This window comes from Acartia tonsa, chromosome 5 (assembly GCF_053477335.1).
Source record: "Acartia tonsa isolate MP-2025a chromosome 5, ASM5347733v1, whole genome shotgun sequence".
NCBI classification, from domain to species: Eukaryota; Metazoa; Arthropoda; class Copepoda; order Calanoida; family Acartiidae; genus Acartia; species Acartia tonsa.
The window spans coordinates 28,380,246-28,397,099 of NC_137264.1; the positions used below are offsets into that span (position 1 = coordinate 28,380,246).

Below are 16,854 nucleotides of genomic sequence, written 5' to 3' on the forward strand. Positions count from 1 at the left end.
AGATATTAACAAACATTTATTCATTATTTCTAAAGTTTTATTTTAAAGTTTGGAGGATACTGTTTTGACATTGATTATATTTTCCTCTTGTACTGGTGACGTGATAGGTAGATATGTAAAGTTGTAGCCGGTAATATTGTTGGGGTACAATTTAACATACAGATCTGATAAGCTACACGACAAGGGTAAAGATGTTCTTAAAGTTAGAATCAGTGGCGTGAACAAGGTTTTTCCATGGCGGTGTAACCATGAGTGGTTGAAAAAAGGGTAAGACAGACTTTACCAGTTAATCGTTCATGGGTTTAGACATCGTTTTCAGCACACTATAACTATAGAGGTATTAAAGACAGCATTCCGCTGATAGTAAAATGAAAAATTATTTTTAGTTTTGCTGGCTCCGAAGGACCTGTCAATAGCTAAGAAATTTTCCTTTTAAAATTAACAAAACAAAAACTATTTAAAAACAGTTTAAGGTTAGATAAAAAAATTACATTGTTTCACTAATTACAATTAAGTTTTTTGCTACTTTCTCTTTGATTGTGATATGCTGGTATATTTTGTTTTATGTTTATAGCAGAAAAGGTTACAAGAGAAGAAGGAAAAATGACAGAATAATAAATCATTTTATAAACAGGGTAACATATTCATTAGTAGCTCAGTAATAACAAGCTAATAACAGATAAGATGATTAACAAAAGAAAGTTAAATTTAACAAGAACAGTTTTTTTATCGCATCTTATTATAGACAGCTCTCCGCGGATATTAAAAATTATAGAATTAAAACCAGATTTGTGTTTTTTATTTTGATACCCGTAGAAAAATGTCTCCGATACAATGCTATACATGTGAGAGTGACAGAGTAAATTACTGACCAGGGACAAGATAATTGATCATATATTGGTTTACATCCCGATGATGAAAAACAAAATTTCTACTCCAGAAGACAAAAATTATTAGTTGAAAAGTTTGGACACTTCAAGCTTGAATCAACAAATATAGATTTAATAAATTACCATCCAATGAGAAAAGGTTATTATTATACTCCTATGATATACAGTGGATCCAAAGTCCTCTCATAAGGTCAGCTTATAATTATAAAAAAGCTGCGCTTCTAAAGAAAAGTGATTTGTAAGAAGAATAGACAGATATCGAGAGAAAGGGGGGATAAATAGATAGAGAGTGAGAGAGAACAATTGAACAAAAAACTCTTTTGTTGTAAAGAGATAATAAACAGCATTACATTGTTTTGTCCTTGATAAATACTCAGTCCAGGGGTGTGTATTCACTTCCACATCACATTCAGGTTTATATTTGGAAAAATACAAAATACAGTGGCGTGCGAAGCACTTTGTCTAGGGGGGGGGGGGCATTTTGAAGATTTTGTAAAATTTTGCCCCCCCCCCTAAATCAAAGTGCCCCCCCCAAGGGCACTTTGCTTTAGGGCCGTTTTGGTCGCTAGGGGGGGGGGGCGATTGCCCCAAATGCCCCCTTCGGTTCGCACGCCACTGACAAAATATCTCAGGAATCGGATCATGAAAAGAAAACGAAATAGCGGGTTTCGTCGTATTTTAACAGTAGCTTTTAACTTATTTTTTGTTAGGTAAATGTTAATGGGTTAGGAAATAGTTCCCAAATGGCTAGAAGTAGGAGAAAAGCTACTTTGAAAATATAACGAAACCCGCTACTTCGTTTTTACCATGATCCCAGGAATCTAAATGGTCGGTAAATTGATGTACATCCCCAAAATTAACACTTCTGTAGATTACAATTAGTGGTGAAACGTTTGGACACACAACTTTTTTAACCAACTAATCCAAATTCAATAAAGTCCCAAAAATAAGAAAACGTTATAATACAACTAGCGGGGGTAGTGTAATAAACAGCTCAATGTCTCCTCCCTTCCTGAAAACATTATGATTAGAAGGTTTTAAATTATGAAGGTGAGGAACAGGTCAGCCCCCTTAAAAATTTAACCCCCAAATGGTTTCACACCCCCGTGATGTATCGTTGTGCACGCCACTGGTTGTAAAAATATAATTTGCTAAAATGATATATGCGTGGAAATGAAGGCACTTCTAATCTGCTTGGTAGAGTAATACAATAATAGATTAGTAGGACCATACACAAAATAATAAAAGGAATTGAAGTATCTATTTGCAGGCCTTTCGTATTTTTAACAATTAGGAATAGGAGCAATTTTTGCTTTAATTGAATAATGTTAAAAGCTGAAAAATGATTTATAAACAGTAATACTGACGAAATGATACACTTATTAAAACATTATAAAGGAAAGCATCGATTTTAAAGATAAAATTAAGTATTTTTTCATTTTTATTTATCCTACTGATCCTCTTCTTACTTGGATCTCACACCAGAGTGATATCTTTTATAAAGTGAAACTTCTAGTGGGCTAAAATAACGATTACCCCCTTCCACCCTCTATGCGTCATTCCCTCCCCTCCTACTGGATGAACGAATTGATCAATAAAAAGTTCCATGTCAGAAAGCTACTTTTCCCCTGTCATCCACGTATATTCTACATCCATTCTTATTCTTGAATTGGTAAATTTCCTTTGGATTCAAATTATGTTTTCTAATAAATGTAAATACTACTATGGTAAATAGGTAGTTTCTTAGTAGGCCTGTCTGCTAAATTAAGATCCCTTCCACTAAAGTTAACACAATAAGTTATCTTTTTTATGAAAGCTTAACGTAGATAATGCGCAGGTTCTTGCATAAATTGGGTCAGGCTAGCCTAACTCTCCAAGTAATAATGATCTCTTTCCAAATACTAGCTACCTCCCTCTATTAAATAGAGCTAGAGCTAATACTTTAAGTCAAAAGAAACACTTAAAACTAAGAGAGAAAACAAGGATAGAAAATATATTTATTATTATAATGTTTATCATCTTTTATGGATCTTATTTCCCTTGAGTGTTATATTACTCAAACAAATGATTACTACGGAAGTTATATCAACAAGGAAAATTATTTCCATAAAAAGCGCAATTAAATGAAAAAAATGTTAAAAAATTAAGATTAATTTTAGCTCTTAAATAATTCAAAGATAAATAGTTTTATATGATTGATTTTAAAAATAATTTTTGATTAAGGGGGGGGGGGATTTCCGACGCATTGGCGTAAACAGTGAGTATAGGCTTTATCTTTGGACTGAGAGGATAGGTTATTAGGGATAAAATCATTCTTATACATATAATGCATTTCCCCCAGATTTAAGATTTTTTTGTCATATTGCCTTAATATACAAATGATTAATGATGTTATAAGCTATCCTTTATTAAAGAATAGCTTTGCAGCTAAAAGATTCATTTTTATTAGAATTTTATTCATTTATGAATCTTTATGAACATAAGGAAATTTATTGAATTTAAGTGAACAAAAATCATAAAAGATGAAAAGTTACAGATTTTAAAACAAGAACTTTTACGACTTTTTAAAAGTTGAAAGATATTTCAAACCACTAAAGTCAACCAACTAAATCAAATTATTGAAACCATTGCTTGAAAGTTATTCTAGGAGCGAAACTAATATATTATTAATATCTGCCCGTCAGCCAAATTTACGTTTTGGTAAACTACTAGTCACCATTCCTACTCTTGCATTATCAGTCTTATTTATTTGCTATTATATTTTTTGGATCTACTGCAGTTCACGGTAAAATATTGCTGCTAACGCAATTTTCCAAAAATCTATGAATTTTAAAGGCTGCTAGCTGCCAAACGGCTGAACGTACAGATCATACCCGCACACCATTTTAAGCGGCATAAGAAGGTCTACAAATAATCTGGAATAGCCAAGATCCAATGATGCACAGGGAAAGCTTCACTGAAGAAAAAACGCGTAAAATAGGTATTTTTTGCGCATTTCTCTGCACTGTGAGATAATTATGCATTATTGATTTATGGCTATTCCAGATTATTTGTAGGCCTTCTTATGCCGCTTAAAACAGTGTGCGAGCATGATCTGTACGTTCAGCCGTTTGGCAGCTAGCAGCCTTTAAAATTCATAGGTTTTTGGAAAATTGCGTTACCAGCAATATTTTACCGTGAACTGCAGTAGATTCTATTTTTTATTACGTCTTTTTGCGTATGAAGTCACCTATTCTTTAGACTATGTCATTATGCATTTGAATTACCTTGTTGAAACTCTCTTGGTTAGAGAAATATTTCTGTATTCGGTTGGTTTACACACAGCAAAGTATCTAAAAATACATAGAATAAAATCTAAAACTAGAGCACCTGTTCTAAAAAAAAGGTCTGTCTGTACTTGATGTCTGTTAATGTAATATAAGCTCTTATATTTATATGCCTAAAATATTGCAAGTTTTTTCTTTCGTAGTGTTCTTATTTTTTTGCACTACTTTTACTAATGCTGGCCAGCATATGTAAGATGAAATCCAAGGATAATTACGTTGAAATTACAGAAAAGCCTTGTAATTAAATTGGAATATAATGACTAACAAATACTTTTTACTAAACTAAACAAAGCTATTTTCTAAATCAAATATTATTTAAGCATTATGGAGCTATAATGTACTGATTATTTGCTCCTGTACCATTAAACTGAAGTACATTATCTAACAACTAAATATATGTATGTCATCGACATAACACGATACCATAACTTTGAAACTAAAAATGCTAAGGAAAAGATTGTACAAAATAAATGTTTATTATTTTGTATAAATTAGATTAGGACAATTTGTTATGGAACAAAAATAATACTAACTTAATTTATAAAAATATACACTTGGTAAAGATAAACAACTTCGTTAGATCAAATACTAATATTTAATATCTTTAGGCTGCTATCGACAAAACTGCTTGCTACCGCGGCGAAAAACGCGCATAAAATTAGTCCTTATCACATGCTTATATGCAGGCTCAGACTGTTGTGAACTGAATTTAGTCTATGCTAGACTATATCCGTATATAGCATTTATTGGTTTCTCAACTTTGTATTTGGAGGGGAGACGCAAATTTCAGATCTCGGTTTTAGTGCTGTGAGAAAAATGTATTTTTATACCCTAGCGAATTAAAAAATATAGCATTGCTTTCATCTTATAGAGAAAATAAGTAAATCAAATAATATTTTTTTTGTTGAAAATTTGAGCCACAATTTAAATATTGCGTATGACCGCGTACAAATATGAGAAACGGCATTTTCTTACCCGTCACCATTTATTGAGCAATTTATTGAGAGAAACATTTCCATTATATTTTGACTTAATAAATCTTTTCTGTGTATTCATTATTATATGCTAGATATATAGTACAATGATAATACCTCTTCTACATATTTTAATTATCTTTCTATCCTTAGAGGGTTGAAGATCATAGGATATAAAGAATAAATATGTCTATTTTTCATTTTATAATTATACTTGCTTATGGTGAGTATTAAAAAGTACAAAGACAAATAACCACTTATATGTACTATGTAGATAATAAATGAGGAATTTATATTTCAAAATTCGAAATCAATATATTTAATTAATTTTGATCTGGTGCAAGGAATAATTCACATAAAGAACGTTAAGTCAATTTTTAACCAGAAAATCTTTTTTTGGAGGTAGGTGTTATTAGTAAAGTTTCTTTATAATTGCGCTTGATTAATATTACTGGTACAGTAATAAAATATCTTAATTTGTGAACCACTCTCTCTAATGTAAATAGTATAAAGATAGATAAGATATAATCAGATATTATATTAAAGATTTTATTCTAATTTAACTCCTAAAAGATTATTGAATTTTTTTGCTCTCAAATATCATTTCTTTTTCTTTTTAAAATTATCATTTTAATTAACTAACTTTCTTTAAAATCCGGATTTACAAAAATATGAAAATTATTTAATGTATAGATATTTTACTCTACACTTATTCACATCCTTTTAAATCAATCAATACACAATCTATGTAAAAATCTATATATGATCACTTGACTTGACTTAAATTACTCTTTTAACATAAAATCTTATCAATAGCAGCCCAGACTTTTTATTTTTGAAAGCTGAGATTTTCTATAATTAGGGTCGGCCGTTAGTTCTTAACGGATAGCTCTTTACGTTTCTTTATGCTTGTCAGAATTATTTTATCCATTTTGTGTGCTTAGACTTGTCATTCTTAATCTTTTCATAGAAAAAACCTTTTACAGCGCGTTTTTAAGTATTATTTTCTATATTTGATCATTATTTATTAAGTTTTAGAAAAATACTTGAAAAGAACATGGAGAATCTTATAAAATCTAGATAATGCGTTTTATTGGAGAAAAAACCAATAATTATGTAGAAACCTATTAGATAGAAATAGTTCCCCAATAAGAAAATAATACTAGACAATTAAGGAGCAAAGTTACTAAAAAAAACCGTTCTATCAGTCCTTCTCTCTACTCTGATCTTTATAATATTATACTTTGTACAAAATAATGAGGGATTATTATTGATATACATACCCAATTCTCAAAAAAACTCAAAATTGCCCCTTCTGTAGATCAAAATTATTGGTTGAAACGTACGATCCATATAATAAAAAATTACCAAAGCCCCCAAAGTTAAGGCAATGAATAAGAAAACGTTAATAAAAAAACTTTGGAGACTAATGTATTTAACAGCCCATTGTTTCTGACAGACTAATCAACATGTTGATTTTTAAACATGTAGATTTGCTTCGCTGAAAAAATTGTTACCTCTCTCCTGCGATAAAAACAGTAAGAAATGTTGAACAACAGAAACTGATATTATTCAAGGGATAGAGAATCTAAATTAATTAAATTTAACCCAATGTTTATAAAAGGGAAATTAGCATTCCTTTTCTGTAACTGGAATATTTATTTACGTTCGACGGTTCATCTGTCCTTTTTCAAAGAATGTTACGTAAAATTATTGCTTCTACTAGGGAATACGGAAAGGGTTATGCATGAAGTCATAAAAATACGTCTAAATCCATTTCTTTTTAGGGGGTTTCCTTTCCCAATTCTCCTCTCATCCTTCCTTTTAGAGGTATCTTTATGACGTCACATATGACACATTCCTTATCTCTATTTACCAGAGAATCCCTATTCGAGGATCTATTGAAGATAATTACCATTTTTAGATTCTTCTCTAAATTAAGTAGTTATTGGTATAATTGTATAACAATAGTAGTTTTTTCGTTTCTAGCTCTAGGGGCTTCGCCCCATTATCTAATATGAGTAACCGCCCATTCTTAATATTTGTTTGAAAGATTAACCATGTATTTCCATTCATTGACTGTTTGATTCAGTTCTTCTTTTTGAGGGATGTATTATCCACCCTCCAAGAAAAAAGCCAAGAATATTTTATGAAAGATATCAATATCAATCGAACGGACAGACATCATATTGCTTTGCAATGTAGATATCATGTTAGCATTTTAAGTTCTATATACATTTTGTAAACAATTTGACATTACAATATTCATAAAGTACTGTTTAATATAACCTGTAAAAGAACAGAGATAAACATTCACCGAATTTGTCATGTAATATTTATTTATCTTTCTGAATTATAACCTTTTAAATACCAAATTTAAACATTTCTCTGTAAACTGTCGACCTGAAATTTAAATAGTTTATGTCGGCTATAAAGCATTGTATACAAGTGACAATGGCTGACATATTATCATTACTCCATAATTATAAAATAAACTGATACGTCGATTGTTTTTAACATTTAATAAAAGTTTTTATAGGGGGGGGGGGGGGTAAAACATCATTATTCACCCCTTTAAGATATTCCTGGTTATATAATTTTGAAACTCATAAAATTCCCCTAATATATTTTCCTTTCCCTGTCTTGAAGAATACTAAATGAATTTGAATTCAACTGAAAATTCCCAAGAATTTTAAAATAAGATAAATAGTTTTAGATATTAACAAGTATGATAACTACTTCAAGTAAATTAAGAAATGATTGACAATCTCTCAGCTGTTTGCCCCAGATAGCTAACGTTAAATTTGCGCTAATAAAGTTATAGAGTAGCTTTGTTAATTTGAATGGTTAAGGTGATATACAGAATGTTTTTATAAGGACATACTAACACTTTAAGACTTAATTTTAGAGATGCTTCGCTTTAAGTTCGCTTCTAGAATTGTGCTTTGTCGTTCCAAAATTTATTCCGAAAATCTTTAGAAATAATTAGCAATATAATCAGCATTAGCATTAAAAAGTTTTCAAAAGCCAAATAACAAAAGGTTCTAAAATGACGTACAGACTTTATTGTCAAGTTGCTAGGTTGTACAATGTACCTAATTGTTACAGGAATCACCAAGCAAATTTTTAAATTCATAGGAAAATATAAACATTCCCATAGAAATGTTTAGAGCTATGTAAAAAGACTAAAAAAATTTTAATTAAATAATTAGACAACTTATCATGGCTAAAAAAACTCTTTTTTTACAATTATAATATGAGCAATGTGGTATAAATACTAATAACTATCTTTATTATGTTTTTATTTATTATTATTTCATTAAATTAATTGGTCTATGCTTGCGGGGCATTAATTAAACTTAATACAATAACTTTTTATCATCAGAGCTATTTTCTGGTTTACCATTTCTTCATCTTATATTTGAGTATTTGGTAATAATGTCAAATATTTATAAAAGTCCGTACGTCAATTTGGATCATGCTGTTAATATTTTTTTGGCAACAAGTTTTGTATGATATAATTATCCTTTTTCTGAATTTTTGAACAATGATTCCTTTGGCAACACGGTACAATATATAACTGTGCATGGTAATGATTTGCGTCTGCTTATGGGCCAAGGCATTCCCCCCTACTCTAACTATTTATGTCGCGCACATAACATAGCATCATTTTTAATATTTGTATTTAGTTGACGCTGTATCGGACCGAGATTCGAACCTATCACCTCCCCAACGACAAGCGGATTCGCTATGTGTTGAGCCACGGTCGCGGGTCATTTAGGTTAAATTTCCTTTGGAATGATGTAAATCCAGTTGATACTGTCCGCGGGCCAGGGCCAGTTAAACACTAGAATAAAAAAAGATCTAGTAGAATCAACAAATACATGTTTTTCTTGTAACTTTGACTGCTGCTTACGGCCACACAGCTTAGGTTTCTACGTCATTAGAACCTAATATACATGGCCTAAAACTTATCTAAAGCAACTAAAAGGCTAATAAGGGTTATTTATGCTGCTATTCTCTAGACGAATGCTAATGGTTCATTATTTGGTCAGGTCATAGGTATTCAACATAATTTTTAGGACAGGTCTCACCAGCTCTAACGATACGAAATAGGCGTTGTGTAACAGTAATTTCATAATATTAAAATAATTAGGAATTATAGATATATAGTTTAGTTTCTAAAGATCCCACTAATCGCTGGACCTATTGGGACTAAGTTTTTGGGAATCTCTTTAAAATTGTGATCTTCCTATCAAAGAAAATACTCATATAGGTATCCTATTATATAAAGTAGTAAAGGTTTTATTGTCTGAAGCTTAAGATCTGCTTAACCGATTGGGTTCTGTTTATTAGGTAAGCATCACATGTGTCCTGTGATGGTTTTAGGCTATTTTATTCATAGTTTTAAGTCCTGAAATGATTATTAGCTATTTTTTCTAGCCCATCTTTGCCCTGTCAAATACAGAGCTCCTAGATGCTAGGGGCGTATCCACTAGTCAATAACAATCTTGCCTGCTAAGAAAATTTGCGAGATCTTTGGATACAGACAGCATACTACAACTATCAAATTTTCGAGTATACCTCTGAAGAAGCTGTAGTCGAGTACAGTGAATGAGATGAAGACAATGTCGAAGGTGGCAAGAATGATCAGCAGGTTGTTGAAACACGTCGACAATTTCTAGATAGACAGATAATTTCTTTACAATATAGTAACAAATGCATTGTTTAAATCAAAAATTAAATATTTTATTTGCGGCGTGTTTACCTCTGATGCACTTCCCTGCGCGGCTAACCAGTATCCAATATAAACTAGCCTAACCTTTCCTAATTAAAAAAAATAAGGGGGTGTACTGTGCTCGACTAGTCACTTAGAGGGAAAAAGCCAAAACTTTTTTCTTTTATTTCTATTTGAAGATTTTGTTAACTTTCATCAACTAAAAAAAGTTACGAGCTTCTTTGAGTGTCATATTTTATAACAAGAACGATTACATGAAATGGTTGCCGAGTAAATAATTGTATTCTTATGTATTTGTTACCTATGTGTGTCTTTTAACAATAATTAGCGGTTAGAGTACCTGCGCTCCCTTTGAATAATAAATGTATTGTATAATTGTGTCTATTTTCTGAAATTCTAATTTTAACCTGTATAACCATTGCATATTTGATTCCTTCCCCCAAAATATATACAAATTGAAGTAATCTAATAATATCGCAATTGACCTAACCTAATTTGTAGATAGAAAGATTAGTATTGTTAAACCTTTCCACCAATAAATTTGTGGACATAAATCTCTATTGTTGTTGGGTTAGAAGCAAAGCTTGTTTATAATTGAAACTAATGAGTGTGTACACCCGTCGTATCCGCAGCATACGTCCATCACTCTATAATTGCACAAACACATATCTTAACGAAATCAATAAATTAAGAATGGGAGAGTAGTTTGAAATCTACTACCTTCATAGGAAAGAAAACCAAACAGCTTGCACTAAGACTAGAAGAGTTGATTCGCAGGTAAATGTTATATAAATATATTTCATTATATTTTTCTTTATTTCTATAATTTATTAGCAAAATATGGAAAGATATAACAAATTTGATGTAGCGAAGCTACAAAGTATTTCACTTTCACAATATGAATTAACAGATATTTTATTTTTAAATTTGGTATTAAATGTAACTTTGAATTTTTTTTTGTTATGGAAAAAGCAATCAATATCTCATTTATCAAATATTTACATAACCTAAGGTGCGTTACTCATCGCCATATTTGTCCTATTTAAATTTGAAAAATAGTTGTACATTTTCAAAATATTTACTTCTTCTATACTTTTATAAAATGCAATTTAAGATAAATTAGCGCATTTATTTTATTTTACAAACATAAATTTGCAAAATAAAATATTGTTTAATAAATAAAATTTATCTAAATATACTTGTGTTAATAAACTATAACTAGGATATTTTTGATAGGTGAAAAGATTTGCGAGGTTGTGTCAACCCACCCGTAATTAATTTGTTTTAAAATATAAAAGATTAAATTGGTGGAGGAGTTTGGAAGTCTTATTTTTTTATGGGTATGTTTGTCCGTCCATTTTATGTTTAGGGATTATGGTAACTACAATATTGTGCCTTGTCCTACATTAATTGATCCTAGAGTCCTCTAGGGGCGTAGCTGCTAGCTTTATTATATGATAAAGAGTTTCATAGACAACACAATTGTATATATTAGAAGTTGTTAATTAATTAATGGAATACTGAAGAACATCGATGCATCTTATAACCACAGGGATAGGGACTAGACTGATCATAAACAGCCTATGGGTAGATTGAAGGGTGTAGGGTTCGAGTCCAGACCATATCAAAATAAAAAAGTAAAAATGGTACCAACTGCTTTCAGGACTGGGGCATGAAACGTTACAATTATGTGTAAATGATTTTTAAAATTCATTTTACTATTTTTATTGCAATTCTGGTCTCTTCTTGACTCCCTCTCAATCTCTCTCACTCCCTCTCCCTCTCTTTTTCTTTATTTCCTTCTTTTCTCTTTCTCTTTTACTTCCTAAATCACTTTCCCTTTTATTTTCTAATACGAAAAGATTTTAATATATCCTATCTAATATATTTCTAATATAATCTACTTCTCAATATCTTGAAAAAGTAGAAGACAAACAAAACATCGTGCAAAGATGCTGGTGTTTAATAATTAAAAATCAATTATTCTTTTGTAAATTGCTATACTAAAGAAACTGAATTACCTATATAAATAGAGATAACCAAGATATACACTGTCTAAATCAGCCAATAGGATATGAATAGTTGAATTTCTACTTGACACAAGAATAAAATTAGCCCTCTTAAAAACGTCGAAATATTTCATCGCAAATAATGTCGCCCGTTCGTATATAACAAAAAAATAATGGTTATTGTCTGCAGAAAATCCTTTTTAAGTTTGACAAAATTGAGTTAGATTGACCATCTAGATATTACGACAATTTCTATCTATAAAATTTACTGACCTTGTGGCTGAAAACGTAGATGGAAATAATATTTCCCAGAATTCCAAAACCACCAACAATGCTCTGAAAAAATACATAATTTTTTAAAAATGTGCAGCAATTATATAGGGATCTAAAGGAATAAGACAATGACCGATAAATTGATGCTGATACACAAAAATGCCCCATCTGTAGATTATAATAAGTGGTTGAAACGTTTGGTCACTAAACGAACCTTATTAGTTAAGATTTTAACCTTTGCTCTCTGGACTCTATAGATCCTACGCAGTTTAGACATTACACAAGTCAAAGCGATTAAAATTGCTTCATCTAGCTAGAAATTATAAAAAGATAATCTTTTAACTACTACTAGACTTAAATAAATTACATAATTCAGGAAATATCAAATTCACGATGCATGAAAAATGGATTAAATGTGTTTATTTGATTAAGCTAAAAATAAGAAAAGATGATTATTTGGCGAATATTACTTCAATGTATAACTCATTTAGTAGATATGTCCCTTTAAAATTATAAAGATAAAATACGTAATTTAGGCGTAAAAAAAGTCTAAACTATAATATGTATATTTTTTTTATATTTTACATTGAATACACAATTCAAGATTATCTTTCCCGAAATGTGATAACGTTGATCAGATTTCAAATTTTATTTCTTAAATATATGTTTATGTAAGATTATAAGGTTGGAATATTAATATCTTTAACTGTAACTCTATCTATCTATGTATCTATCTGTGTATCTATCTATCTATGTATCTATCTATCTATGTATCTATCTATCTATGTATCTATCTATCTATGTATCTATCTATGTATCTATCTACCTATGTATCTATGTATCTGTGTATCTATATATCTATGTATCTATCTATCTGTGTATCTATCTATCTATGTATCTATCTATCTATGTATCTATCTATCTATGTATCTATCTATCTATGTATCTATCTATGTATCTATCTACCTATGTATCTATGTATCTGTGTATCTATCTATCTATCTATCTATCTATCAATCTATCTATCTATCTATCTATCTATCTATCTATCTATCTATCTATCTATCTATCTATCTATCTATCTATCTATCTATCTATCTATCTATCTATCTATCTATCTATCTATCTATCTATCTATCTATTTATCTATCTATCTATCTATCTATCTATCTATCTATCTATCTATCTATCTATCTATCTATCTATCTATCTATCTATCTATCTATCTATCTATCTATCTATCTATCTATCTATCTATCTATCTATCTATCTATCTATCTATCTATCTATCTATCTATCTATCTATCTATCTATCTATCTATCTATCTATCTATCTATCTATCTATCTATCTATCTATCTATCTATCTATCTATCTATCTATCTATCTATCTATCTATCTATCTATCTATCTATCTATCTATCTATCTATCTATCTATCTATCTATCTATCTATCTATCTATCTATCTATCTATCTATCTATCTATCTATCTATCTATCTATCTATCTATCTATCTATCTATCTATCTATCTATCTATCTATCTATCTATCTATCTATCTATCTATCTATCTATCTATCTATCTATCTATCTATCTATCTATCTATCTATCTATCTATCTATCTATCTATCTATCTATCTATCTATCTATCTATCTATCTATCTATCTATCTATCTATCTATCTATCTATCTATCTATCTATCTATCTATCTATCTATCTATCTATCTATCTATCTATCTATCTATCTATCTATCTATCTATCTATCTATCTATCTATCTATCTATCTATCTATCTATCTATCTATCTATCTATCTATCTATCTATCTATCTATCTATCTATCTATCTATCTATCTATCTATCTATCTATCTATCTATCTATCTATCTATCTATCTTTCTATCTATCTATCTATGTATCTATCTGTGTATCTATCTATCTATGTATCTATCTATCTAGGTATCTATCTATCTATGTATCTATCTGTGTATCTATCTATCTATGTATCTATCTATCTATGTATCTATCTATCTATGTAGATTAGATTAGATTAGATTAGATTTATTATTCTTGGGTGTACATACATAGAAAAAAAAACTACAATAATAAATGAATTAAATGAATATTATATACATTTATATATACAGATAAATTTTATTGATATGGTTAATTTATAAAAATATTTTCTTCCCAAATGGCAGTTTCCTAAAAAATAGGAGTATGCAGTAATGTGTATTCACACATTGTTTTCATACAGGCCATATAAATAAGACAAAAAAAAGATAATAAGCAATAAATGAAATCATATTGGAGAGGAAAGAATGATAATAGGAAGGATTGATTAGGGCATACAAGTCTCACACCATTATTGCAATAATAGAAATTTAAAAAATTTTAAACAAATAAATTTTGATTAATTTATCAGATTTCAAACAATATTGAAAAGAAATATAAATTTATCTACATTCTTGACATAATGGGTTGTTACACACTAGAATTAAGCTTGATAACAAAGATTCTTTTAGATTTTTAATAAATTTTTTTCTTGGTTGATTGTGGGTTAATAAATCATTATTACAATGGTTATTCCATAATTCTTGAAAATGATACTTAGGAAATCTTTCAATAGATTTAAACTTCGGCTTTTTAACATCAAACATATTTGAGTTTCTAAGATTTCTGGTATGTAATTGGTTACGGCGAAGCCATGTACCTTGAAAGGAACTTGGTAGCTTACTGTTTATAAAATCATACATAAATAATAATTTCAAATAATTAGCTGATTCATGTAAAGGAAGGACATTCATTTTTTTAAATAAAGGCATTGTGTGTGAGATGTGTTTCTTACTAAAAACAATTCTTATTGCCTTTTTTTGCAATTTAATTAATGGTTCCATAGTAGATTTAAGACCACAACTCCAGGCAGGTAAACAGTAAAGTAAATGACTATTTATAAGGGAATGAAAAAGCATTTTTTTGCTATCTAAATTCAGTATATGTTTAGCTCTATTTATAAGAAATAAGGAACTAGAAATTTTTTTACGTAAATGTTCTACATGATATTTAAAATTTAAAGAAGGATCTATAAATACACCTAGGAATTTAATTGCAGGAATATTGCTACTTGAATTGACATAATTTAAGATTTTTATTTTCTCAGGATCAAACTCATTTTCATTGTTAAAGTTTAGCTTAATATTAAGAGCATTCCAATCAATAGTATTTTCGTTTTTATTAAATATCATAATTTTAGTTTTATCAGGATTTAAGCTCATTTGATTACTCCTAAACCAATCAGATATCTTTTTAAGTTCATTGTTTAATTTCAGTTTTATCTCTGTAAAGTTTTTACCAGAAATTAAAAAATTACTGTCATCAGCAAATAATAGGGTAAATAAATCAGTACAGTTTTTAAGATCATTTATGTAGATTAAAAATAGAATTGGTCCTAAAATAGAGCCCTGTGGGACGCCTCTATCTATTTTCAGCTTTGTTGAGTCAGTGTTGTTTACATGTACAAATTGCTGTCTATTACTTAAATAATTTTTAAACCATTCAAGTTCAATGCCATTAATGCCAATTTTTGACAACTTTTTAATTAAAATATGGTGTGGAATTGTATCAAAACATTTTGCAAGATCACAGAAGACTCCAATTACAGTTTTATTATCGTTTTTTGCTTCGGCTATGTAATTTAAGAGGTGTACCACAGGGTGTATTGTAGACTTTTTTGATTGAAATCCATACTGATGTTCAAAAATGATATTATTACTAAACAAATAACAAGAAAGTTGTTGATAAATGACTTTTTCTAAAACTTTTGAGAAAATAGCTAATAAACTTATTGGCCTATAGTTTGATGGATCAGCTTTTTCATTAGAATTATTCCCTTTTAACTTAAAAATAGGTATAACTTTTGCGATTTTTAATTCAGAAGGTATTTTTCCAGTTAAAATAGTTTGGTTAATGACATGAGAGAGAGGAAGAGCAATAACAGAAATTATTTTCTTTAAAAAAGAATTTGACAGGCCAAAAATGTCCATACTTTGTTTATTTCCCATTTTTTTAACAATATCTATAACTATATTTGGGTTTATTGTATGCATTTTAAAACTGGAATTATAATTAGGTATATGGATCAATGTTAGAAGGATTTATTTTAGATGATATCTTGCTTGCTACAGAAGTGAAGTGTTCATTCAATTTCTCAGAAATTTCTGCATTATCCAAATATATAGAATCATTAAACTTCAATTCATTGATACATGTTGCTTTATCTTTTGTTTTTCGGATTGCATCTCTAATAATATCCCAAGTTTTCCTGAAGTCAGATTTACATTTTTTTAGCTCATTACAATAATACAATTTTTTAGCTGTTTTTATTGCACGATTATAGACATTTCTATATCTATTATATATCCTAATATTTTCAGCAGTTGGTTCATTAATACTTAACGTTGACAATTCAAATTTTTTATCTCTACATCTCATTAAACCATCAGTCATAAATTTTTCAATTTTATGTATGTTCTTATTAATTCTTATCTTTTGTAAAGGAAAAGAAAGTTCATAAAATTCATTATGTATCTATCTATCTATGTATCTATCTATGTATCTATCTACCTATGTATCTATGTATCTGAGT

The 16,854-nt window shown here is 29.3% G+C and overlaps 1 protein-coding gene across 1 annotated transcript in view; it reads right to left on the reverse strand.

Annotated features, from left to right (window-relative positions):
• LOC145320082 (FMRFamide receptor-like) overlaps positions 1–16,854 on the reverse strand; it is a 64,296-nt gene that overhangs the window by 41,266 nt on the left and 6,176 nt on the right. Inside the window, exons 3-7 of the mRNA XM_080162524.1 lie at positions 12,211–12,273; positions 9,775–9,871; positions 8,982–9,037; positions 6,708–6,778; positions 4,157–4,222 (exon numbers count right to left, since the gene is read on the reverse strand). Of these exons, the coding sequence (XP_080018650.1) occupies positions 4,157–4,222; positions 6,708–6,778; positions 8,982–9,037; positions 9,775–9,871; positions 12,211–12,273 (353 nt within the window). The remainder of the gene's footprint in view (positions 1–4,156; positions 4,223–6,707; positions 6,779–8,981; positions 9,038–9,774; positions 9,872–12,210; positions 12,274–16,854) is intronic.